The sequence below is a fragment of the Glycine max genome, chromosome 7, assembly GCF_000004515.6.
Source record: "Glycine max cultivar Williams 82 chromosome 7, Glycine_max_v4.0, whole genome shotgun sequence".
Lineage (NCBI taxonomy): Eukaryota > Viridiplantae > Streptophyta > Magnoliopsida > Fabales > Fabaceae > Glycine > Glycine max.
Genome location: NC_038243.2, coordinates 2,254,433 through 2,281,032, shown reverse-complemented (window position 1 = coordinate 2,281,032; position 26,600 = coordinate 2,254,433). Strand labels below are relative to the sequence as shown.

The following is a 26,600-nucleotide window of genomic DNA, read 5'->3' as shown; positions in this document are numbered from 1 at the left end:
TTTCGTCCTTTACATTGTCAAATGATCAAACAGTTTGTTTTTCCCTTTCAAAGAAAGAAAAAAAAAACATATGATGTGTTTAAATGAAACTTATTATAACCATTTTGAACGAATAAATTAACTACTCCAGTTATTCAGTACAATGCTCAACTAATTATATATTTTACATAATATCAATCACTCAAAGGTTTTAGTATTCTCTTAAGAGAATCCCGTCAATTTTACAATTTGAATTTTGTTGGATTGATTCGTGCAATAGCGTAAAGGACATATGGTTAAGTAAGGTGGAAGTAGAAACATGATTGTTAATTATTAATACATAAAGCAATGGTTAAGTTAAGTAGCGTGATGATTGAATTTGCATTGCATCATTATTTTGCGTGCACAAAGTTCGCAAGGCAACCCAAGTGGGCCCCACCTGCTCTTCCAAATGGATAAAGTCAAGAAAATCCCACCCCCCCCTCAGTCCCTTCCTTACCCTTTTAAATCCACACCTGACGTATTCGACACGTGTCTTCCGATGGCTGGTTCGGACCGAGGCTCGGTTACGAGCCACGTCCCCACCCACCACTTTTTCTCTCACTCACTCCCAAGTTTTCAAGTTCACCTGCAACACGAGTCACTCGGTGAGGCTTCTCTTCTTCTTTATCAAGGATCATCTCTCTGTGTCAGGGTACGGTTACGGTTACTTCTTCTGTGTTTATTTTCGCTACAAACTCTGCCTCTGCTATTTCGTTTCACAGTTTCCGCCATCTTCTTTCGTTCTGTTGTTCTTTTTCCTATCTGAAAACCTTCTTTGAAGAAAATCCGTGGATTTTGCTGTTCTCCGCAGTTCGATCATCGTTCGTAACTTGTTACTGTGTGCCGTTTGTGGTCTCTGCAGTTCGATTATCGCTCGTTACTAGTTACTGTGCTGTTGTTTCCTTTTATATTATTATAATTATAATTAAATTTAACTACGTATGTTTACTTGTAGTGTAGTTTTATACTATTAATATTAGTGTATTTTATATCTATGCCGTTGTTTCATTCTTTCTTTATTATTACTATTATTGCTACTATGCCGTTCTTATTATTTTTATTTAACTGTTATTTTTTTAGTGTTCTGAATTTGTGTATTTTTATAAGGATGAATCCGTTTTTTGTTTGATTTTGCATATAGATGTCCTTTTCTTTTTTGGCGCAGAGTGAGTACTGAGTGTTTATTCTAGTTTTTCCTGCTGGTGTTTTTATTGTTTAATTACTGTAATTTTTATTTGTCGTGTTTTGAATTTGTGTATTTTTATAAGGATGAATCCGTTTTGCATATAGATGTCCTTTTTTTGGCGCACAGTGAGAGTACCGAGTGTATTATACTTTTTCCTGTTATTTGTCAAGTTGATGTATGTATGCTTTGTTAGGCTTATGGCTTAGTTCATATGCATTTGACCTTTTATATCATGCGCTGGTAGTTATATATGTTAATAGAAATATGCTGTTTGGTATTGCTTAAGACAGATGGTAAGTGCTGATTGTGGTGTGGTTGCTTATATATTTTCAAGATGATTTGGCAGTTTTGATCTTTAGCTTTTAGATGTTGATGTTGTAAATAGAACTATTAATGGATTCAAGAGAAGTCAACTCCCGAATGATCGTCTGTTGAAATCATGTATAAAATTAAGTCTGCTGAAATCTTATTGAGCTATACACTTCGGTGTGTTTTTAACAGGGTGAAGTTGGTTGCGTATGTTCGTATTTGGTTATTGATTGGATCACACTAATGTTCCACTGCAAGTTTTTTGACATATATTGTTGACGGGATATTTCCTAGATGGGGGGAGCGTGTTCTAGGAAGCAAGAGCGGGACAACAAAGATAGTCCTACCAGAGGACTATCACGAAGATATTGCAAAAGCGGGACTTTGAAATGGTGGACATCCTCTTTTTCTTATCCATCTGTAGATTTTCACCTACGAAAAGGAGAATGTCCACCACTGTTGGACTTGTGCATACAGAAAATAAATGAGGTATTGTTTTTTAACAAAAATAAAAAATTGCTACATTACATTGTCCAGACCCTTTTTATTTTGATCTAATCACTGCAATCTTTATCTAACAGGATATTGATAAATATAACACATTTTCTATGCTACCACGAGATATAAGTCAGCTAATTTTCAATAATTTGGTTTACTCCCGACGTCTAACCAGTGCTTCCCTTGAAGCTTTTCGAGATTGTGCTCTCCAGGTAAATAATTTTAAATCAAATATGAACAAGTTAATTGTGTTCTTGATGCAGTTAGAGTCTTATCACTTTTTTTTACAGGATCTTTACTTGGGAGAGTATGATGGTGTTAATGATAATTGGATGGGTGTCATCTCATCCCAGGGTTCATCTTTGCTTTCTGTAGATCTTTCTGGGTCTGATGTCACTGATTTTGGGCTGACATACCTTAAAGATTGTGAAAGTCTCATTTCCTTAAATCTAAATTACTGTGACCAAATTTCAGATCGTGGACTAGAGTGTATCAGTGGTATTCTTTCTTTTCTTGTATTTGTGTTGTTGTTATGCCATCACACTAAATGCATGTGCAGTTATTAATTTATTTCCCATATTTGCACTTGGGTGTTAGTCCTTTGGCATCTTATATATTTTATTCATCTTAAAAAAAAAGAATAAAAATATCCTAATTATATATCTTGGTTAAACTGTGTCTATTCATTAGTGTGGAAACGGGTTACATATTGCCTTATTTTTAATTCTGTGTGATAACTTGTTAAAAGTTAGCCTTGCATACTCATAATTACCCATAGTTATATCTTTTCATAGTTACCTTTGTTCTTGGAAAAAATTCAATAAGGAAATTCTTGATAAATGATTTACTCAATAATTATATTTGAATATCATAAACCTCTTGCTGTTGATAATTCCCCAAATTGGATTACCAAGAATCCCCTTGTAGTTTTCTACTTTTCTCTATTTTTTTTGGCAAATTTATTTCCTATTGGCACACCTATTTCTAATTTGCTCGATTTAATATTGAAAAATATGCAAATGGAAATCTTATACTGATCATCGGCATGCTATGACATTTAAATTTGTTCTATTTTTAATGTAGTATTATGTATTTTAATATATAATGTTCAAAGAATGAAATCTTACAAAGGGCAATTGACATGATTATTTTCCCTCCATAGAGATTTCTTGCAAATAATGGAAATGTTTTTAACACCCACCTATCAGTTAATCCAATTTGATATAATGAATTCTGCATAGTGAGGTTGAAGTGGTTTTTATGCATTTCACGTGTAATATATTATTTATTATTTATCAGTATTTCTGTTTACCTCTGCCATCTGCCTTAGCATTTTTGTTACATAACATTTTCCTACTTTCGCTCATATAGTTTCTTCCATACAGTGTTGATATTCATGTGAAATTACTTATGTGTAGAACCTTTGTCCATACGATGCTTTTACTGAAGGTTTACAACAACTGTAATAAAATATTCCAGGTCTGTCAAACTTGACAAGTTTGAGTTTCAGAAGAAATGATTCAATTTCTGCTCAAGGAATGAGTGCCTTTTCTGGTCTTGTTAACTTGGTCAAGTTGGATTTGGAGAGATGTCCTGGGATTCATGGAGGCCTTGTTCATCTTCGAGGTTGGTTCTTAGATGTAATTCTTGTGTGAAAGTAAAGCTTTACTAACCCAGTTATCATAAAATATTCAAAGTGTGTTTGAATTCTCTTGCTGCTAAACTTATTTATTTCAAAAGGCAGCTAATACACACACACATATCCCTAGATGTTGTATTGTTGTCTAATGTCTACTCAGTAGTTAGTTGTTTCAACTTACAATTGACATTTTGCTGTGAATAAAGTGGAATGCAATTTACAGAGCACCAAGTGGAGTAATATTTTTTGATTTCCATGTAACTTCTGTCTTATGATTTGGTCCATATTTTCCAGGTTTGACCAAGTTGGAATCTCTCAATTTAAAGTGGTGTAATTGCATAACAGATTATGATATGAAACCTCTTTCAGGTTTGTTGCATCTTGCTTTCTGTTTTAGCAAAGTGGCTGAAACTTTTGCCCAAAATTAATTGTCTCGACTTTCTTTTATGCAATTATTGTGTTTTCTACTACAGAGTAGTTCTTACTCATATTCCACCTAAGTTTATTTACCTTGAGTGGAATGGTTTAATATCTCTTGAAAAGAACATGTTGCAATAGCTGTATTTGACAACATATAATTGCCAGGGTGCCTTTGTGTTTATACTATAGAAGTGTTCACTGCCATCTTCTTGTTAGACATATGATTCAATAATCAACAGTACAATTGTCTAATTCAATTTACTTCCAGAGCTTGCAAGCCTGAAAAGTCTAGAGATTTCTTCCAGTAAAGTCACTGATTTTGGCATCAGTTTTCTAAAAGGTATCATGCCTTTCCATTTATTATTGTAACATTTCAGAGCAATAGGGGCTATATGATTATCTTATTCCTGGTACTCTTGCAGGTTTTTGTATGCTAATATTTCTCTGTAGTCTGTAAAAATCTGTGATGTTGATATTTTTCTCTTGGGAGTGAAACTTGAAAGTGAGGTTCAACCTAGCATTTTCATCTTTCTCAAAGTATTTAAATTTGTGTCTATTCTGTCTGTCTATGCATGTTCTGTGTGAAGATGCAATGGATGATTTTTTTCTGGCGGCTTCTACATTTGTATGTAACAAGATGATTTTATTCAATCAATAAAAGCTTTACAGGACTGTATAGTGCTGTATGCAAATGCCAACTATTCATTTTTAAAGAGTTGATGTTTTATTTTGAAGATCAATTTAGTTAGATATTCAATTCTAATTTGTGCTTCAATTTTAAATGTAGACTCTAATTTTGTATAAGCCAGAATGCTGCTTTAAAAATCCTTTCATAGAAAGCCTTCCTTTTTATGATGTAATAATTTGTCAATTATCCTTCTAAAGTTGGTCTTTGTTAAGTTGGTTAAATAGAGAAGTTGTACAGTTGTCTGCATTCCAGTGCCAATGTATGGACGCCCCAGCTTACCGGTTAAAAGGAAATTTCATCATTTCATATTCATCTGTCTCATTTATTTTCAACATTGTCTTGGTTCATTCCAGGGTTACAGAAGCTTGCCCTTTTAAATTTGGAAGGGTGCCTTGTAACAGCTGCATGCTTGGATTCTCTTGCAGGTTGAATTCCTTGATAGACTTTTATGCTTATTTTACTAATCTTGTTATGATTATATCTAGGCTTACTAGAACTGTGTCAACTACAGTTCTGCACCTTGCAAATGCTAGGATGTATATACAACAGTACCGCTTGTACTAATTTTAATGTTCTATATAATATATATACTTTTGCTGATAAAAAAAAAGAACTGCGTCAACTAACTTTTCTGCTTAATGTCTTATTGGCTCATTAATGCTTTAATCCTGCTCTTCTTCTATTTAAACGGATGAATGCTTAAAGCTTGAAGCTGAAACATTGTGTGTTTATTAGGATGCCTTGAGCATACCACTGCTAGCAGATTTTGATTTGAGCAGGGAAAGACTATTAATTGTGAAACTTTAGAAAGAAAAACTTGGGGTGTGGAATGTGATTCCAAGTATTTAAACTTAGTTTTCTCAGATGGGAGAGTATTTGGTCCAAACCTTAGTACCTTTACACTTAAGGAACCCATTTTTTGTTTCTAATAACGTTAACACAGTATTCACATTTTTGGTTGTTCAGCAGCTTTGAGGTTCTAATATTATGCATGTCTGCTTGACTCAACTAAACAGATATTATTTCATCTGAACATGCATATTTTTTAACCAGCTGCTATTAGTTTTTTTATTATCAGTGAGCTTTTTTTGTTGAATGTGAAAAGTGTAACTTCATCGTGTCTTTCTAGTATATAATATGACTTAATGAACCTGAAATGTCCATTGAAGTTTTGATTTGATGTTGTTATGTTTTGTGTCAGAGCTTCCTGCACTGTCAAACTTGAATCTTAATAGATGCAATCTCTCTGACAATGGATGCAAAAAAATTTCACGTAAGTTGTTAAGAATTGTATAGCTACTTCTCTCAGGCTGTAATTCTATATTTTATAGTAAGCTTGTTGGGTTGTTCTTTTTGACACCATAAGAATTATTGGGGGCATTACATTTGTAACATTACCTTTTTTTTACAGGACTGGAAAATTTGAAAGTATTAAACTTGGGATTTAATGTCATAACAGATGCATGTTTAGTTCACTTGAAAGGTGATTTCAAATCTCTTGCTCTTTTTATTTTCCTATTCTTCCTGGACTACTGTGGAGATACAAACCATCTTTTAACTTTTTAAGTGGACACTTGTATTTGTTCTCTGTCTAATGGAATTTTTAGTTGCCATGAATGCAAGATGTGGAATGAAGAATTTAATACTAAATGCTCCAGAAAAAAAACATTAAGATTTTTGTCCCCAATTAAAGAATTTTTGTCCAAGTCGTCTCTGTCATGAGTGTCATCCATTAAAGAAAATTATCCACAATCAAAGTTACATAATTTCTTGTAGATATTGCCATTTTTGTGGGCCTCAAATATACCTTTTTAAATTGGTTTGATGATGTGATACTGCTGACTTGGAAATTTCATCATTCGAGGCAATAATTTTGTAACAATTTTTGGGGATATATACAGTTGCTATAATATTTTGACTTTGTAACAAGACCACCTTTCTGGCAATGATATAGACTGGTTAATCCCTAGTTCACCAAATATTACCATCTTGGGGAGTTTCACTTTCAATATTTTACTCTTGCAATTATTTTTCTTGATATAACTTTAACTTATTTTGTACACACAAACATTATATTAACATGTGTGCAGGATAGTCCTGTATTATTAACAGAAAAATATAAAGCAGTTGTGCTGGAACAGAAGAAAAATATGTATTATATATGAAAGAAAATGATTGTATCTAACAATGTGATGTATGTTTTCAAGCAGGATTGACAAAGTTGGAGAGCTTGAACCTTGATTCGTGTAAGATTGGTGATGAAGGATTGGTCAATTTGGCTGGTAGATGCTTGAATTCCTCATTTTTCCTTGTTTCTTTTTCTATGCCTTCCTAGATGAAATTGTTGCCTAAAAATTTTGGATAAAGAAAATGAGAAAAATAACTTAGCACATTAATCTAGGCATAATTGGTTGCAAATGATTTATTAGAAGGATGATTGTGTTCCATGTGATTTGCCATTGGAAATGCACATTTCTATCTTGGGTGAATGTGACAATGTGTGATTCACGTTTTCTTCCCAATGCTTTTAGGCCTTGAGCAATTGAACTGCTTGGAATTGTCCGATACAGAAGTTGGAAGCAATGGGCTACACCATTTATCAGGTTTGATACGCCAGTTCCTTACAACTTTTAATGTTTGTATGCTTTTTGGTTTGACTTCTGCTTGTACTTCAGTGTTAAACGAGTTTTATTTTATTTCTTGTAGGTTTGTCTAGTCTGCAGAAAATAAATCTGTCTTTTACCATGATTAGTGATAGCAGTTTAAGGAAATTGAGTGGACTCTCGTCTTTGAAGTCACTTAATTTGGATGCTTACCAAATTACTGATGCTGGGCTGGCAAACCTTACAAGTACGTGTTTCTATGAAAAATTAGAATTCAAAGAATGGTTTGTTTTTTTCTGTAGAGTTTTATACATGAGCTCTAGTCCTGTTCAATCCAATTGATTTCCTACTATATTTTTTGTACAAAGGTTTGGAATATGAATTTAATTTATATGCACTATGTAAATTTTTTTTACACATGCATCCAATAAGAATTCACCCTATCACCACATCATCCTATTCTTTGATATAATGTGGTGGAATTCCTGTTAAATGTCTGTAAAATAATTTACACTGACCATGATATAAATAAACTCTTGAAATATATTACCATTAATTCCAACTAGTCTTTCCTTGAGTTGGTCATACCTTTACTTTCCCAAAACACAAATTTCGTTACTCTTATTTTAAGCTTAAAGTATTCTGGCTATTTGTTTTTTACGCCTAAAGCTTAATTTTGCAGCATGCATAATTTTGAATTTGCTGATGCAGGTTTAACTGGCCTCACTGACCTAGATTTGTTTGGTGCACGAATCACAGATTTTGGGACAAACTATTTGAAAAGTATGTAATTTATTGCTGAATATTAACTTCCAACATGATTATTTGTGGATATATTGTTTACCTTTTTCCAACAATATGGTTTTCTCACATTCTTTTGACATTTTGTTTTTGTTTCGTATTTTTATATAACAAATAGATGTCTTGCCTTTACTGTTACAGTTAAATTACATGAGCTTAAGTTTATATGAAATGTAATTGGAAAATGCTTGTCTCTTAATTTGCAATGCTTAGTTTACAGGAAACATTATTCTGTCCCATATCAGTTATATGTTGAATTCATTGATTTGCCTTACTTTGTTTATGGTGAAACAGAATTTAAGAACCTGAGGTCCTTGGAAATATGCGGTGGAGTATTGACTGATGCTGGTGTGAAAAATATCAAAGAGCTTTCTTCTCTAGTGTGCTTAAATTTATCTCAAAACAGCAACCTTACAGACAAAACCCTGGAGTTAATTTCTGGTACTTCTGCTGACCTTTGTTTTTCTGTTCTTTTTTTTTTTTGAGAAGCACGTGGTCTCATTTTGTTTGCTTTGTTTTATCTCCTCTTGACCAAGTTGAAAACCTAAATGGCCACATGAAAATATACAAACGAAATAGTGTTGGGATTGCACCCAGTTCTTTTACAGTCAATGTTGTGTTGGGATTGCTGGGTGGTTTACATTTCTGATTCTTGATGGAAAGCGGGGCTATTTATGTTTTTGCTGTTTTATTTCTTGCATAAAGCTTGGTATTTATTTTGTATTTTCAAAGCGTAAGACCATAGATGATAGTAAGCTCTAGACATGAAGGTCCTTCGAATCATTGCTTCAATAAATTTCCCCTACTTTTGCATTGGTATTTTCTTAAGAGGCTTCCTAACTATTGTCTTTAAGACATTGATTAAGGAGGAAAAAGTATTTATTGTGTAAATTATAAAAGAGCGCATGGGCAGGTAATTTTTTGTCTCTTATTAAAAATATTTTTACTTTAAGTTTCTTAACCAATGCCTTTAGACATTTATTAGCATTTGTTTTTTCTTAATGAAAACGGTTTGCATTTATTCCATTGTGTATAGTCGTGAAACTTGTCTGATTGTAGTTATAGCTATATGTCTGTGATCACATGTTTATGCTCGTGATTTCAGGGCTTACTGGGTTGGTTTCTTTGAATGTTTCAAATTCTCGTATCACTAATGCTGGACTGCAGCATTTGAAAACACTGAAGAACTTGAGATCTCTGACATTGGAGTCCTGTAAGGTGACAGCAAATGACATCAAGAAACTGAAATCGATATACCTCCCTAATTTGGTAAGCTTTCGGCCAGGGTAGTTATTGCGGTATTCTGATATGTGTATATGTATATATTATATGTCAGTGGTACTGAAGTATCTTACAGAAGAATGGAAAGACAACCTCAAATTGTACATAGGCTATAATAATATGACTTTATGGAAGGGGTAATTCTGCTTGTGGTGCGAAGCTTTCTTTTTGTTTTATTGTAAAATGTATATGATGAAAAAGAATGATGCTAGGACGTGTTTGCCAGCCTTTAGTATTTAAGGTGAAAAATGGGCGAATAAACTTTTTATCAACAACATGTTTAATAGATTAATATTTCACTTGTTTGCCACGTTTGAAATATAAAATCAAGTGCTTTGTAACCCAAGTGAATTTCTCGATGATATAAAAGTGTTTATAATTGTCTAATGGGTTTTTATTATTGTAAAATGAGTAAATTTTGATTTAGCTCTTCATAAAAAAAAATTGGTGTTTTTTTTTTAAAATATTTTTTTTTCTTTATTTATATGATATCGGTTAACTATTGAAGGTCAGTAACTATCTTTAGATGTTATTAATAACTAATAATGCCTATGGGATATCATGTCAACCTTTGATGTTCAAAAACTTGAGTCTTAAAACAAATGTTATCTATTTGTTTTAAAATTATTAGATTAAATTCATTTAATAATAAAATATATATTAGAAAGGCTATGTCTCTTATAAAATTAGCAACTAACTTTATATGATAAAGTAATCTCAGTCACTCATAAAAAAATAATGGTCAATATTTCATGCATACATAATAAATAATACTTATGATGTTTTAGAATACTAAGCATTGATTTTCTTGTTAATAGATAATATTGTTTACTTGTTGCTCACTTTATAAATATGTCTTTTCTAAAGTGAGCAACTTACTTTAGACGGTAAAATAAACAATCTTAGACATTAACAAGAAAATTAACAATCAAATTTTCATGGATATACATAATACCTTATAGACGTATTAGAATATTAAGCGTGAATTTTCTCATTAAAAATTAAATCTATTTATTTTATTCGCTAGAATGAGTTATTTGCTTTAGAGAAGTAAAATCCTATAAAAAGGATGAGTGCAGAATTCACTCTACAAGATGAAGTAAATAATCTCAGCTATTGATAAGAAAATTATTTATTGATATTTCATGCGTAAGCTTTACAAATCATAGTTTAGAAGAAAAAAAAGTATAGGCATTATTTTACAAAAAAAAAAATATTTTTGAAACTTCTGATGTCATGGATACTTTCTTCAGAATATCCATATCACCGTATCAAAGATTTGATTTATATTTTTTTAACTTGTGATGTCATGGGTACCATCATGTTAATTTTCTGTATTTATTGTTTTAAAAATTATTTCTAGGATAATTTTTAATTAGTTGATTGATTAAAAAATTTCACTAACAATATATCATTTCAAATGGAATTAATGAAAACCATCCTCTGAAACAAACGTCAACGGTAAATTTTTTCTGACCTTGACCGACAAGTTAGCATGTTTCTTTTATCCTTTTATCATCTATTTCCTTTTTCTAAGAAATTAAGAGGGTGTTTGATTTGGTTGTTTTCTATTTTCATTTTCACTCAAAACAAAAAATGATACTGAAAATGTGTTTGGTTGAATTTTTGAAAACATTTTCAATGAAAAAGAAAACAGAAAATAAAATGAAAATAATTAAATCTTGTTTTTAGTGTTTTCAATTGAAGACAGGAATCTCATTGGATAAAATGAAAATACGGTGACAAAAAATATAATTATAAGCAAATCTAAAAATACAAAAAAGACAAGAAGTCAATATATTATAAATTTTCAGTATTTTTATTTCCTGAAAACGGAAAACAAAAAATTAAATCAAACATATTTTCAGAATTTTAATCTTTTGAAAATAAAAGTAATTTTCAGAAAATAAAAACAAGGAACAGAAAATGAAAATGTAAACCAAACACATCCTAAACGTGTAAGGAAAAAATTTGTTAAATTCATGTTCAACGAAGGTATATGTAAACCTTAAGAATAAATAAAAATTAAAAAAATGCAAAAAGACCAAACTTTAAAAATACGAAAGCAAATAACTCGCGCATAAATCCTGAAATAAAATGTGTATAAACCTATAGATTTACCGCTCGTTTTTCGGTAAACTATATGACCCAAGTTACAAGGTGTCCATTTAAAAATTAAGAATAATGATATTTTCAAAACCTCATTGTATTGAACACCTCATTAATATTTCTTTTCTTTTTCTATTTCTCTTTTCTGATTAACATTTGGGTATCCAAATATATTTTTCCAAAAAATTAAATAGTCAGAAGCAGCTAGCTTGAAAGTACTCAAAAGAACTTGTACATCATCTTTAGTATTAAACTTAAAAAGAAATATTCATATTACAAATGTGGTGTGATTTTGTGCACAAAGTGATGGAAGAATTTAACTTAGTTGGATCAAGTGAATTGGAGGATGCTCCACATTAACTTAAAATGTTAGTTTTTAATTTTTTATACTTTCTCTAGTCCTTATTATAAGGCACCTTCTAGAAGATTTTGTTTATCCTTTTTATAAGACATTCTATACATTTCATGACACATTTATTTATTTTTACTTACTTGTCCTTACTAAATGCTTTTAGTGTATTTTATTTTGGATTATTCTTTTTAATGAGGAGATAAAATGTTAAACCATAATTTACAAATTTTTAATAAAATGCACAAACTGCAAGTAAAAAATGATAGAATAAAATATATATTTATCTATAAGCTCTATGACTTGTAATAGAACTTATACTTGATAGAAAGGTTATTATCATATAAAGTTGATGAATGAGACGAAGTTGAGTTCATTAAATAAAGACAAAAAAGAAAACATTCATTCCTTTTCTATATCTTACATCTATAGTCTTTTTGCCCTGGTGTATCTCTTTCACATTTAAGAAAAGTCTCGAATCTTGGTTTATTGATTGGTGGAATACTAGGCAATCCGAAATTTTCTTGAATGATATTAAAGAAAAGAGTATTCTAAAAAAATTCATAGAATTTGAAGAACTATTTTTCTTAGATGACATGTTAAAGGAATGTCCGGAAACACATCTACAAAACCTGCGTACTGGAATCTATAAAGAAACAATCCAATTAATCAAAACGCACAACGAGATCGTATGAATACGATTTTGCACTTCTCGACAAATATAATTTGTTTCTTTATTCTAAGCGGTTATTCTATTCTTGGTAATCAAGAACTTGTTCTTATTAACTCTTTGGTTCAAGAATTTATATATAATTTAAGTGACACAATAAAAGCTTTTTCTATTCTTCTATTAACTGATTTATGTATAGGATTCCATTCAACCCATGGATGGGAACTAGTCATTGGTTTCGTCTATAAAGATTTTGGATTTGCTCAAAATGATCAAATTATATCTGGTCTTGTTTCCACTTTTCCAGTCATTTTAGATACAATTTTAAAATATTTGATTTTTCGTTATTTAAATCGCATATCTCCATCACTTGTAGTGATTTATCATTCAATGAATGATTGACTGACAAAATGATTCACTTATCAAATTTTAATTTAAAGTTTTTTAGCTAAATTTTCTTTTTCCCTTCTTTTTAACCCCCTTAAATGAAAAAAAGGGTTCCCCAAAACTATGCGAGTGACCTACCTAATCTTATTGTAGAAATTTTCAGGATCAATGATTAGAACATACAAATTAGAAATGCTTTTTCTTGTATAAAGGAAGGGATTACTCGATCCATTTTCATATCGATCATGATATACCTCATCTTGTTAAATGTAAATTACATCTTGTTAAATGTAAATTACATCTTGTAACTCATCTGTTGGTCATTTTGCTTTGATGGCTGTTAAAACTTTTTCAATGAGAAATTCTCTAACCAACTTCTTTTTAACTGAAGTGACAGATTTTGTTTGTAATGTACCTGCAGCTCGATTTTTGTTGGTTCTTTAATCACAAATGGAAATATGCCAATTTTTCCAGAAAATATTTCATTCCCTTGGGCATCAAATCTTGGGCATGCTTGAGCAGTTAGAAACATTACCTTTGTAATATAATTGTTGTTCTTACAAGTCCGATATGACTCTTTCTCATCATGCAAAATATAATGCTAGACAAATTTCTTAGATATGTAGAACCACTTTTCATCAATATAAACTATGTTATGCATAGTTTTAAAAGTTGGATCGTGAGGAATGCTAGTTATTTCAAACATTGACAAGTAAAACTTCAATTGCGCCAATTTGTTTTCTTTTTTCAAAAATGGCTTAACGGCACTTGAGTGACGATGTATGGCTCCATCCTTTTTAAGTCTAATAAGTGATGTCTTGTTTATGCTCATTGCACATGCTAATGATCAAATGCAAGTCCGCTTGATAATGGAATCTCACGAAAGCGAGCAAAGTCAAACAGAATTCTCTTGCGTCCATAATTCTTGATCTTTTTATGAAACACTTTTCCTTCTTGCCTTACTTGTTGCCAAGAACTACCCTAGTTGACACCGAGTATAATGAAGTCACCATTACTGTTGTGCCTTTTTTCAATCTTCCATGATGTGTGGATTGCAAAAAAACACGACATATTGATACACGTTTCTCATTGTTGAAGAACTTATGATGCTTGCAATTTTCATGAGTTGATGCATCGCTTATTTGCTCTGTTAAACATAAATAAACAAATTCAGAACAAAACAAGTATAGTAAAGAAGAATGAACAAGATGTATAAATGGAGTACCTGTTATATTTGCAATTGTTTTAGACTCTTCTATGCTATATTCTGAATGCCCTTCACTTGTTTCAAATTCTACTTTGATGTTATTTTTTGAGCCCGTCATCACTTATTTCTTATTCTACTTGAATGTTTTCCAAACCCTCTTCACTCATTTGTTCTATTCATATACAATTGATACAAAAAAAAGTTAAAAAAACTCAAAACGTAAGTATAATGAAAGAGAATAAATAAGGTTTATAAATGGAATACCTACAATATCAGTGATTGTTTCTGATTCTACATTGTTATCATTTTCTGAATCCACATGATCAAGATACAAAACTGGTTCATCCAATGGTTGTTCTTATCCTCATTGTATGAATTTGGGGGGTGGGGGGTGACGTTTAAATCAATACCAATTGACATATCTTACTCCAAGCAAAATATTTCAAATTTGGTTCATACAGTAGGTGGGTTTCACTTTCAGTTAACAATATTGATTTACAGATTTTTATTTATGGATACCTTATGCATTTTTTAAAATACTAAACCGCCAATCTTTTACTTTAAATTTTAATCTGGTGGGAAATCAAATTTTGATTACAAATTTAAAATTTTCAATATAGTGGGATACATGTTCTTTCGTGTTTCACCATCTCAAGCTATAAACGTATTCAAAAATCCTATAAATCTGGAGTAAATATATGACATGATACTCCTACCAGAATTGATTAAGCTTCCCATGAATTAGCAATAATGTCTCCACTTAAATGTGTTATTTTCATTTGAAACTTGATTGAAAATATTTTAAGAATGATTAAGATTAATTGTAGAATATATAATAATTAAAATTGAACTTGAACAATATAATTTATGTAAGATTAATTTCAAACTTAATTAAAAATATTTGACAATTGTATAAGATTAACATAATATATATATATATAATAATTAAAATTGAACAATATAATAAAAATAATTGTTATATAAATAAAATTACACACGGATTCAAAATATATATTTGTATCAATAAAATTGAATTAAATTTGATATAAAGAAATCATTTAAATATATCTATTTTTATCATTTTCAACTACTTTAAAAAATAATTTTATAAAATACTTATAATTCAATAAGCTAGTTCAACAAATTTTAGTTACCAACTACCTTTTAAACTTCTAACAAACTCTTCAACATTCAACTAATTTCTCAACTAATTTTGTCAAACATATAAGATCAAACAAGCTTTTTAGCTCATAAAAAACCTAAAAATTAACTAAAATATCATGCCAAGGTAAGGACTATTAAGGAGGGAACTATACTTTAGGAACCAAATTGACGATTTGTTTTTCAAAAATTATATAGAAAATATGGGAAACATGAAGATGCAGATAAGAATAGTACAGTAAGGCTGAAATGGAACTCACAAAAGGCAACAAGTTAGGATCAACCAATCTAATTAGATAGCCAAAAACAACTTGAAAGTACTCAAAAGGACTTGTACATCATCTTAGCATTAAACTTTAAAAGAATTTTTCACATCTATTGGCAAATTACAATGTGATTTTGGTCTTCAACCAAAGAAGTTGCTCCAAACTTTTGGCATGTACGATTGATGGATTTAACTTAGCTGGATCAACTGAATTGGAGAGTGCCCTGCATTAACTTAAGTACAAATTTAGTTCTTAAAATGGCCAGCAAGCCAAGTATGTAAAAGAAACTTGTCTTCGGCTGACATGGATCATCTTTGAGCTTGATCTGGAGAAGGTCCAACTGAAGCAGCTGCCACATTGCTTGCTGACCCATTCTCAATCGGGGGAGGCACACCCCACTTGCCTTCAGATTCAAGGGGTTCAAAAACATGAACTCCACCATCAGACAGTCCGACAGCAAACTGATTTGGTTCTTGAGGGTGTGCAGCGATTACAAGTGGTTGTGTGTTGGAACTGTTGCATGAAGATAATGTTAGTATTCAACAAAAAGTACAAGAAAGATTATGAGCAAATTCTAAATTTGGAATAATCCAGGGTAACTTTAAAAAATGACTAAATTATAGGCAATGGTACAATTAGATTCAGTTTTAGATTGACTCTCGATTTAGAAGCAGTATAGAAACTAAAGCATGTTAGATATTTTTCTTCAAATTCATAGAATTCTCTTCCCCATGTCAGCTGACACAATCAGACAACTAATTCTTAAACAAAAAGGTTACCTGACACTTGCAGGAAGATATGAAGAAGGATTGATCCGACAACGTAATCTGAGGTTTGAAGCACTAAATACACAGATTGTTGCGTCTAAAAAGCTGGCATATACCAGCTGGCTATCACATGAGAAAGTTGCATAGGATATTGGTGCAGATGAGTCTCGCGGGAACCACTACAATTGATGTCATTGGTATCCGATAAAAAAATTATAAATGAAATTATTTACACAACACAATGAACTGAGGCTTACCTGCTTTAGACCTTCTAGTTTTGTTGCTTCATAAATGGCGAGCTGAGTTTCATGTACAACCAAGAACTGTATTTGATCTTGATGAAACTGTACACGGGTATCTGACTGTGCCGGTGGTGTTCTCCCAGAAGGAAGCTGCAAGAATCTAGACTTCTGCTTTTCCCATCCATCAGTATTCCAGACACAAATCTGCATTAATAAAAAGGGCACAAAAGTAACTATCCATATCGTCACTGCATTGCCATATTATATACTGCACAATACTTGATAAAAAAACAGTTAAAAGATTCAAAACTAGAAGTTATTTTAGTGCAATTTAATCATAGAAATGCCAGATGTATTGTACTAAGCCATCATTACCTGAGCATCTGCTCCAGATGAAACTAATACATTCAATACATGAGAGAAAGCAAGACCAGTAATTCTTTTATTATGGCCTTTGAGTTTACTTTTAACCTGCAAAAGAACTTTGCATTAACATCAAAAAATCTCAAATCATAAGTACAAACTGTTTACAGGCAGACAGCTCTGTTACCTCATCAACACGGACATTATATATTTGAATAGAGGAATCATCCATGCCTATAGCAATAATATTGTTATCCTGAGGATGGAAAGCAAGAAAGGTTGCCGCAGGTGGTGGAGGCATGAAAGTTGTCATAGTCTGCACTTAGCCAAGAAGATTGAAATTGGTTAATTGGCATAATTCCAAAACATATTAGTCTTTAGTAATGATTAGGCTCATAGGTTACCTTAAAAGTCATCATATTAAACAGAGATATCTTCCCTCCTGATGCAGACATTACATATGAGTCATTTTTGGACAACGCAAAGCAGGGTACAGCATCCTCAGGATTGCTATCAGCAATGTCATTTGTCATCAGGATGCCACTCGATGGTTGCCACAACTGAGGCTGCAAGGTAGCAGTGGCCTACAGGATGAAATATCAACATCAAAAGAGAGTATAATTCTGATTGCCAATTTCTGAATAGAGAAAAGTAATCTGCAGAAGTAACTTAACATGTTCTCACACCTTGCCAGATGAGTTACGCTCATTTCGCTGCCATTTCCAGAGTAGGTGAATGGCATTTGATGCTAATGCCAGAATAGCATTACCTGAATTTGTATATATCAACCTTGATATCTGTCAAAATAAAACATCACAACAATTTCAGTCATGGAGAGAAGTGAACCAGAGAAACCTTGCAAGAATGAAGGTGTCCAATAATTACTTCAATTATCAGCACAGATGAGACAAAAATTACATGAAAAAACAGTATGCTAATCGAATGCTCGACTACTTCATCTCCCACATTTATGCATCAAGACACACAAAACAGGTTCTATCTAAATCTAAATATAAATGGAAACACAAACTGAAGTAAATAGAAGCAAGAAACCCCCAATTCTCCTTAGGTGCATAAAGCTAAGTCCGTAAGAGACTAGTGTTACCAGATAATAGGAAAAGGCTGCTTCAAAGTAAGCAAGTAAGGATGTATCCAACCATCTAGTGATTAAGATCCAGTAGCACTTTAGATTAAATTAAGAGTTGATAGACTCACTTCAAAGGAGCCTTTTCCTTGGTAATTATAGTGGAAATCATCACTATGGACTACAAGGGTTTGAGATAACACTACATCTAACCACAGAAACTTTTGTAAAGTTGCAATCAGAGTTCGTTGATAAAATTTCTATGGGAGGGTATACAATACATTTGAAGTAAATAACATACCTTGGTTACTCTTACATTCTCCGGTAGCTTCAAGGATCTACATTGAGATTGTTCGTTGATTTCAGTGAGCTTCCATATCTTTGACTTGTCATTAGATTCTTCACTTATTCTAGGTTTAACATCACCCAAGTTTCGGGTATCCCCATTCTAACAAGATGAAATAGACATATAGTTAAATATTAATAAATAATAATCACCATAATAAGTACAACCATTCCTATTACCGAATAAAGGAAGAATAAATTATGTTATTTAACAAGAGTTACATGTTGAGCAATAAAATAAACATTAAAAAGAACGGTACAAGTAACATGCAAATAAATGACAAGTCCCACTGATACAAGGACAAGATCACGAACCATTCCAGCAATAGCTACTACAGATGAAGCCCTCTCTGCCAGTGCAGCACTGGTTGCAGCAGCGGCAGCAGCAGAAATTGGATTAATTATAGGCTGCCACAAACATTATGTTAGATTAGGTTTTATAAATAAGAAGGGAGGACAGTATTATATTTATAAGTCTACCTTTGTCAAGGCTTCAGATGCTCTTGATGCATCATATAAAGAATTCTCTAGTGTGCGCGACAAGCGAATACCATCCCCATTGGCTAAAATTTTAATTCCATTCTCATTTGCAGAGACAGCTAAAAGAGTTCCATCCTTGTTGAAGCGAATACGCGGGCTTGCCTAAAGTTTAAGATCAGGCAACAATTAGCAAGCAACTACTATTTCTAGAGTATAGCTCTCCAACAATAAAATAATTAACTTACAGGGAGACCCCCATCAGCATCAACAGTTGTCAAAAGCTGAACATTATCCATATCCCAGAATTTGATGGAGAAATCATCACCAGCAGCCAAAAATCGATTTTTGGTAGTATCAAATTGCACGACACCCAAAGATCGCTTACGAAATCCTTGGTAAGTCCTTTTAACAGCTCCTTCACTTTCATTCCACTCAACAATGGATGATTCCCCATCTTTGCTTGTCCCACAGGAAAAGAGCCTGTAGTATAGTCATAGCCAAAAAAATTTATACATTGGTAATGAAAAGAAAGTATAGTTTAACTGCACAGCAAGATTCAAAACAATACAAAGAGCCATGGTTGAGAATATATATACCTTGTACCATCAGCACTATAAGCCATGGTTGTGCACCAACGACCAGGAGCTTCATAATCAACACGAGATCCCAAATTGTCATACAACCATGCTTTTATTTTCCCATCTAACGCTGTTGAAAAGATGAACTACAACATCACAAAGACAATGAGCATCAGTAAGAAAACCAACCAGAAAAAATGGCAAAGGAAACTTTGGGAGGGGGGGGGGGGGGGATTATATTCGTATATATTAATGCAGCTGAAGGAAACATGCCTACAATTTCAACTAACAAGTAAAGAAGTCAATTTGTACCTGAATGTTTTCTTTATAATGTGGGCAGACAGAATAAACAGGAGCCTCGTGACCTTCAAAAGTATACTGCTTTGCACCCGAAGCAGCATCCCATACCTTAAATTTCATAATTTAGTTAGCAATATATTCAGCTCCTCCACTTCAGCAAACCAAGCTCATGTTCTGAAAACTTACCTTAATGGTTTTATCATCACCACAAGTTATCACACATAGTTGCTTATTTGGATGGGAAAATGCTAGATCATTTACTCCACCAACATGAGCATCAATCTAGAAAATAGGTTCATAAGTAAACAAATACAATAATGCACATATGTATATGTATCATGTATATGTATGCATGGGTGTACCTCCAGGTGCTGTCGTATTTCATCCCCACCATGGTAAGAGTATATCTGAACAATGTGCCTTGAGTAAGCGACTCCTGTCCATTGAACAAACTCAAAGACGTTACCGATTGCTTCAGTTGACTTCTCAAGGTATATTATATCATATCATTTAAACATTGAAGAATTAAAAAATTCTCAACTTACCAAACAAAGCACCATCAGGACTCCAAATCACACGATTCACAGAAACACCCGGATCTTTGACAAGAGCCGCCTGAATTGATCATAATTAGTTTTCTTCAGTCATGACAACATTACAACTCTCACAGTTCAGCACAAATTCCTATAAAGAACATTCATACATTAAGGTAAAGAGAAAACCTGAAATGGCATTGAACATGCACTAAGATCCCAAACTTTGAAATTCCTTGAGACCAACCGCTCCCTAGAACCCACCTCCCACAAAGCAATGTCCCCCACATTTGTACCAACTGACATATTGCATCAAATAAAAGTCAAATTGAAACTTGATAGCAAAAACATGCAACTGAAAAACAAATCAATGTTATTAAAAAGCCTTTAGAAGAGCAGCAGACCAAGAAGCAAAGATTGTTGAATTGGATGAAAGTCCATGCTCATAGGAGATGAACCCTGATTAAGAGTTCGTACGACAGTCTTAGGTATGTCATCAGGTGCATTAAAAGCTTGACTATGTTGACCATGACCAGGGAATGTTGCTGACAACACATTGACAGGAAGATTCACCTGCATAAAGTGATGAATAGCAGAAAGCACGAGGTTAAAACTCACAGTTACACTATAGTGTTATACCATAAGCAATTCATTGGTTTTGCCACCGAGGCCTACCAATGAACTGCTAATGGTATGTCCATAAGCAAAGACAGATTACCTCATCTGATATTCCCATTGGCCTTGTTCTCTTAGCAACATGATCTGAGTCTCCAGATGGATAGTCAACAGAAGGATTAGTTGGGGGGGTCCTAGGATGCTTCAAAGCAGCTTAACAAGGCAATGAAACATGTTAAAAGTCAAAGATAAATTTTGATGATCACATTATGACTGCACCTAAAGAATTGGTGAATTATACCAGGCATAGATGGAGCACCAAGACCTATAGCTCCACCTCCAGAAACTGCAGCATGTGCTACAGTGGTAGGATTTGACATCCAACCAGCCAGGGGTGTTGGCACTGGTGCTGGAGTAGGCTGAAAAGGCTGTAAACAAGAAGTGCAGCAAGGTCCAGCACAAAAATAAGAACCAAAAACATAACAGACATATAAAATGATGCTCATGATATTGAAAGAAGGTAGATAATCAGTTCAGGAGCCCACCCCATGTGCACCAAGTGGAGGAAATCCTCCAGCCTTTGGTAAGGCACCTAGTAGCGGGTTATTAGCAGGTGAAGGAGCTCGAGCACCATTTGGTTGCCCACATGAGTGATCCACAAAAAGAGTTTTTATGTCGGGATTTGGCCGTGGATTCTTGCAAAGTTGATGCTGCCAATTCAGGCTGTAATTTTTTTAAAGAAAATAAAAGTATTCTTTGTTAATAGAATATAATTTAATCAAATTGACAGAAGAGTATCTTCAATGCAAAACCTAGCACCACAACTGGCATAACAATGATATATAATTTAACAGCAAAGACGCACAAAAGCAGATAATGCACAGTCAAATATTGCAGCACATTGCACTGGATACAAAATTACAGATACAGATTGATGAAACTAATGTTATCCCATCCTACTATTGGTTAAAAAAAATTGTTACGTATAAATGGAAATTCTGAATGATTTAACAACAGTAACATTGCATTCATAAACCAAGAAACACAGAAATCCAAATATGGCAGATGATCTCTATCAATTGTAAATAAAGATACTAAATGATTGAATTTGAGTAGCAGAAAGTTATTTCATATTCAAAGCACAAATATCGAGAAATAAGTATGCTTGGACATTACCTTTGATTGATGAGAGTCCGTAACCTTGAGTTTTTAAGGTTGGGAAATTGCAGTTTGTCACGAAATAAGGGATTTGCTTCAATGAGCTTTTTGAGCTCAACCAACATGATTGCTCGTGCAGACTTTGTATCACCATACTTTGACAATTGTTCATTTTCCCTATTTCAACATTAACTCATTAGCTAATAGCTGCATCTTACATAACTTCTAAACTGAAAACGGGAGTAAATATTAGGACTGGTACCTAAAATTTTCCAATGTCAGAAGCTGCGTGATTTCCTTGAACAATTCTTCGTTAAATGTAGCAAACACTTTCAAATCCTTCACTAATATTTCTACAGCCTTGGACCGGTCATGCCTACGAAAATTTAAAACAGTTCAACTAAACTTGTCAGCTAGTAGTAGAAGCCTAGAACTAGAATGCAGAGAAAGAGAGAGAGTCAACAACAGAATCTAAATGTGAACTCGTTATGAGCTTACTTATCTAAAGCCTCCAGATACTTCTGCTTCCTTATCTCAAAAAATATCTTCATAGAATACCTGTTATCATCCACCTTTGTGAAACCAGAGAGGTATTTCTCCACCTCATCCCAATTGCCATTGTGCACTTCATCCTCAAAATATTTCATGTTAAAGAAAAACCCTGACTCCTGCTCAAGCCTATTATTATTTTTAACAAAAATAAAACAAGTTAATTAATGAATGTGGTATAAAAATACAAAAAACACACCAAAAATAACCTAACAAAATAACAAACTAGCCCCACTTGTGCACAGTCTCCTTGAACTTTTCCTCATCGAGAAACTGCAAGATCAAGAACACCAATTCCCTACTGAGAGACGACATCCGAACCCCTCCCTCGTCTTCGATTAGATACACACTAAAATGAGCAACAGTGAACTAGATCTGCAAAAACAAAAAAAAAACAGAAAATAAATAAAAATAAAAAATCAGCTAGGGTCAGCCACAAAAAAATAAAAATAAAAATACTAATAATCGAAATCCGCACCGTCAATGAAATCATCTAACCAGAAGCATTTATTTATGGAAGAAAACCCTCCTCCGTATTTCCAAAATTAACCTAAGAAGAAAGAAAAGAAAGAAAAAAAACGATGCGGTTTCGGTGGCCAAACGAAAACGATTTGACTCTATCTAACATCCCACACGATCGACAAAGCAACTCTAATCTAAGATGCATGAACCTAAAGTTTCACCCTAAAAAAAGAGCATAAATTTTTTATTACAAAATAAAATAAAAATTGAAAAAAGCCAGAGATTCGGAGACATGAAAGGGAGAAACTCTAACCTTCAAAGCTACCACATCACAAACTAAACAAACGCTCTCTCTCTCTTCCGATTCTTGCACTTTCTCTCTCCTCGCGGAAATGGACTAATCTACTCGCTCTCTCTCTAGAAACTCGAAAATATATATAGAGAGAGAAAGAGGTCATTTGAACTTGCAGAAATAGGGCGTTTTTTTATATAGGAGGCGACAGATAGTGGAGGTGATAAGCTAATGCAATTATCAATCTAACGAGATAAGCTATCTGGAAAGTGGGAGCGCTTATATTACAAGTGCAGTTAATTGCGGGGCCCACTAAGCCGGCTTCGGTTTTGTCTAAACAATCGGCTCGGAATCTCGAGCTAACAGCTGTCCTTCAGCTCCAGAACGAGGGTAATTGTCCCGTGCTGCTGCGACCTGGAGCGAGTCTATGATTTTAACGGTTGGATGTTGGTGTTAGCTTCGTGGAGATGATGACATGGAGGATCGGAGGGTGGAGATGGTAGGGGAAAGGCGTGTATAGCTTCTGAGAAAGCGACTTTTACTGGGTGGAGATCCCACCGGTAACGACAAAGTTTCTGGGAAGGGGGTCCCATTATGTTTGACCCTGGAGTTTGGGGAATATTACGGTGCGTGCCATCGCGAGATGCGCGCTTTATCACCGTGGGATACGGGTTTGATTGCGACACGAGATGGTTTGGTTTGTTTGATTGATGCCGAATGCGCGAGATGAAAGTTAGTAAAGTAAGTGAAGTGAATTAAATGTGTGGTCAGAGAGAGAGGTGTGTAGGTTATTGTCTTTGTCAGGTGTGTACATCTGGATGTTCTTTTTCACCCAGTAGTAACAATAAAATATAGAGAATAATTAATATTTATAAAAAAAAATAGAAAATCAAACTAAAAAAATAATAATAACCCACCATTTACTTTGGGAAAGTCACAAGATGTTTATTAAAGTGTATATTTTTATAATTTTATCTGTAAAATATAAATGTATGTTTGATTGTAAAGAAATAAAAGAAAAAAGAAAGAAAAAAATTCAAAATTATACGTGAATCTCACATTTTTTTATGTTTAATTCAAATATTTTTTTAATTATATTTTTTCTCTTTCACACAATTAAATCCACCAAAAGTTACTTGTTTTAGTTTTTGCATTAATGTTTGTTGACATATTTATCTGAGAAACTAAATTTTATAAAAACATATATTCGGACCAAAGGTTAACAAACTTGTCACTATAATTTGTATTAATGCAAATGGAACTAATGCAACCATTAAATGACACTGATGTTTTAAATATTTGTTATTTATTTATGAAACTAAAATTCAATACCTTGTAACATAAAGGATTGAAGTAATAGTATAAGGTATCATTTTACTCACATAATTAAGAATTATTTATTTAGTGAAAAAATTTATGTATAATTTTTTTTATGTAAAATTTTATTGGATTAGCGACAATCACACATCGCGAGAAAAATTAGTCTATGACCTAATGGGTTGAAAGATACTCATAATCTCTAATCTAAGAAAAAAAAATATTATTTAAGAAAAATTAAGTCATATACATGGACCACCAAATATTAATAAAGATAAAAAAAATTAATGACTTAAAACTTAATTTTCTAAATTAAATATTTTATTTAAAATCATAAATTTATTCATTTGGGTCAACGAAAATATATATTAGAGACCAAACTAAAGACTTCCTCATAGTTGGTCAACATATATTCTCACCTTAATTATATTGGTTAAAAATAGGTATATCATATGTTAACGATATTCTTCAATTTAAATTGAATTTTTTTCCTTGATGACTTATATAATAAAAATAAACATAGATTATTAAAGTAAAATTTTAATTAAATAATAACACACATACATATATATTTGAGTCTTTCCTTTTAATAGCATGATATGATTCACTGAATAAGGTGTGCATTAAGTATGTGGTCAAATATCTTATATGCATGTCCATATGTATGAAAGATTTACCTTAATTATATGAGACAAAATTTAGGTAAAATTAAATTTTCATCTTAATGACTTACTCCCTCCAACCTCAAATATGAGGAAAAAAACAATTTATTATCATTAAGAAAGTTAGTTAATAATAATTAATTACATCAATCTTAGTTAAGAATTGAGTTTTTCTCCAATTTATTTTTTATTGAAACTTAATACTAAGAATAAAAAAATTATTGGAACTAAAATCTTAATTAAATGAAAAATATTTTAAATATAATAGTAATAAATGAAATAATGTTAGTTACACTTTTTTATATTTGAAATTAAGAAAAAAATATTTTTTTTCTTTTTATATTTGAGACCAAAATAATATATAATATAAGTCAATATTAAAATTCAAACAAAATATTAAAAAAAATAATTTTAATTAAATAATACACTCTCTCTTTCTCTCTCACACATATACAAGTCTTATCTTTTACTCTCTCACATATATATACAAATCTTATCTTTTAGTAATATGATGTGTTATAATTAATAAATAACATATTTTTGAAGTATTCTCTCTTAACCAAAATATAAAGGGGGGAGTGAAATCAAGTAAAATGAGATAATTGGGATATTATCAACACCCATTCAAGTAATGCCAGTGCTTTCTATAAAAAACATATATTTGTGTCATGTTGTTTGAATAATCTTTGCTTCAAACTATGTCATTGTCATGATATAAGTCAATTATTGCATCATGCGTTAAAACTTTTGTTGGTTTGTTTGTAGGTTTGCCTTTGTTGATTGAAGATAGTCGTGGTTAATGTTCTATTATATTTCAAAGATCAGCATTAATATTTATACAGACTCATTGTATTCATGTTGGGTATCTCCTTGTACTTATTTTTTTGAACGGCCAAAATATATATTATATAGATAGAGGGGCATAAGAAATACCCCGGAAAATACAAGTGTCAACTCCTAAAAACGAGCATAGGACACTACAAACTATAGGGGTATATCTCCTTGTACTTAACTTACTACTTTTATAAAAAGTATAATCATTTTGACGATAAAAAAAAAAGTTAAAATTATAGGAATGGGTTGCACTTGATTGTGGCATAAATCAATAAAAGAATATAACATTGAAAAATAATTTAAAAATCATTACATAATTCACATTTAATTTCCTTCCTCTCTTTCCTGTAAAGATTCCTTAGTTTAGTTTATCTCCAATTTTTAGGAGATAAATTATTTATTTCTGATTACAAACCCTAATTTT

At 32.3% G+C, this 26,600-nt stretch overlaps 2 protein-coding genes and 1 pseudogene across 9 annotated transcripts; 2 read left to right on the top strand and 1 right to left on the bottom strand.

Annotated features, from left to right (window-relative positions):
- Nucleotides 1–505: 505 nt before the first annotated feature.
- Nucleotides 506–9,587, top strand: LOC100800666 (internalin A). Of its 7 annotated transcripts, none has more exons than XM_006583051.3 (16): nucleotides 506–673; nucleotides 1,811–2,005; nucleotides 2,098–2,226; nucleotides 2,305–2,512; nucleotides 3,494–3,640; nucleotides 3,948–4,022; nucleotides 4,342–4,413; nucleotides 5,115–5,186; nucleotides 5,963–6,034; nucleotides 6,173–6,244; nucleotides 6,972–7,043; nucleotides 7,293–7,364; nucleotides 7,468–7,611; nucleotides 8,076–8,147; nucleotides 8,460–8,606; nucleotides 9,271–9,587. In XM_006583051.3, exons 1-16 carry the CDS (start codon nucleotides 521–523, stop codon nucleotides 9,453–9,455), a joined length of 1,887 nt encoding a protein of 628 aa, XP_006583114.2. In that variant the 5' UTR covers nucleotides 506–520; the 3' UTR covers nucleotides 9,456–9,587. The 7 variants fall into 7 exon arrangements, with proteins under 7 accessions (XP_006583114.2, XP_040873129.1, XP_003528299.1 ...); XM_003528251.4 differs by having other exon boundaries at nucleotides 517–673; nucleotides 1,709–2,005; XM_006583054.4 differs by lacking the exon at nucleotides 506–673 and adding an exon at nucleotides 678–873.
- Nucleotides 9,588–12,284: 2,697 nt separating this feature from the next.
- On the top strand, nucleotides 12,285–13,027 carry LOC121175143 (chloroplast envelope membrane protein-like; annotated as a pseudogene).
- Nucleotides 13,028–15,602: 2,575 nt separating this feature from the next.
- Nucleotides 15,603–23,544, bottom strand: LOC100782671 (protein TOPLESS). 2 transcript variants are annotated; one of them, XM_041017183.1, is made up of 27 exons: nucleotides 23,385–23,474; nucleotides 23,088–23,159; nucleotides 22,845–22,984; nucleotides 22,559–22,738; nucleotides 22,323–22,436; nucleotides 22,079–22,237; nucleotides 21,448–21,625; nucleotides 21,204–21,330; nucleotides 21,006–21,115; nucleotides 20,692–20,860; nucleotides 20,477–20,586; nucleotides 20,300–20,369; nucleotides 20,117–20,190; nucleotides 19,941–20,036; nucleotides 19,767–19,862; nucleotides 19,473–19,600; nucleotides 19,122–19,356; nucleotides 18,877–19,038; nucleotides 18,712–18,804; nucleotides 18,353–18,499; nucleotides 17,654–17,764; nucleotides 17,372–17,551; nucleotides 17,155–17,283; nucleotides 16,980–17,075; nucleotides 16,620–16,808; nucleotides 16,375–16,541; nucleotides 15,603–16,108 (listed from the first exon to the last, which is right to left on the bottom strand). In XM_041017183.1, exons 3-27 carry the CDS (start codon nucleotides 22,922–22,924, stop codon nucleotides 15,904–15,906), a joined length of 3,405 nt encoding a protein of 1,134 aa, XP_040873117.1. In that variant the 5' UTR covers nucleotides 22,925–22,984; nucleotides 23,088–23,159; nucleotides 23,385–23,474; the 3' UTR covers nucleotides 15,603–15,903. The 2 variants fall into 2 exon arrangements, with proteins under 2 accessions (XP_040873117.1, XP_040873116.1); XM_041017182.1 differs by lacking the exon at nucleotides 23,088–23,159 and having other exon boundaries at nucleotides 23,385–23,544.
- Between the last annotated feature and the right edge of the window lie 3,056 nt (nucleotides 23,545–26,600).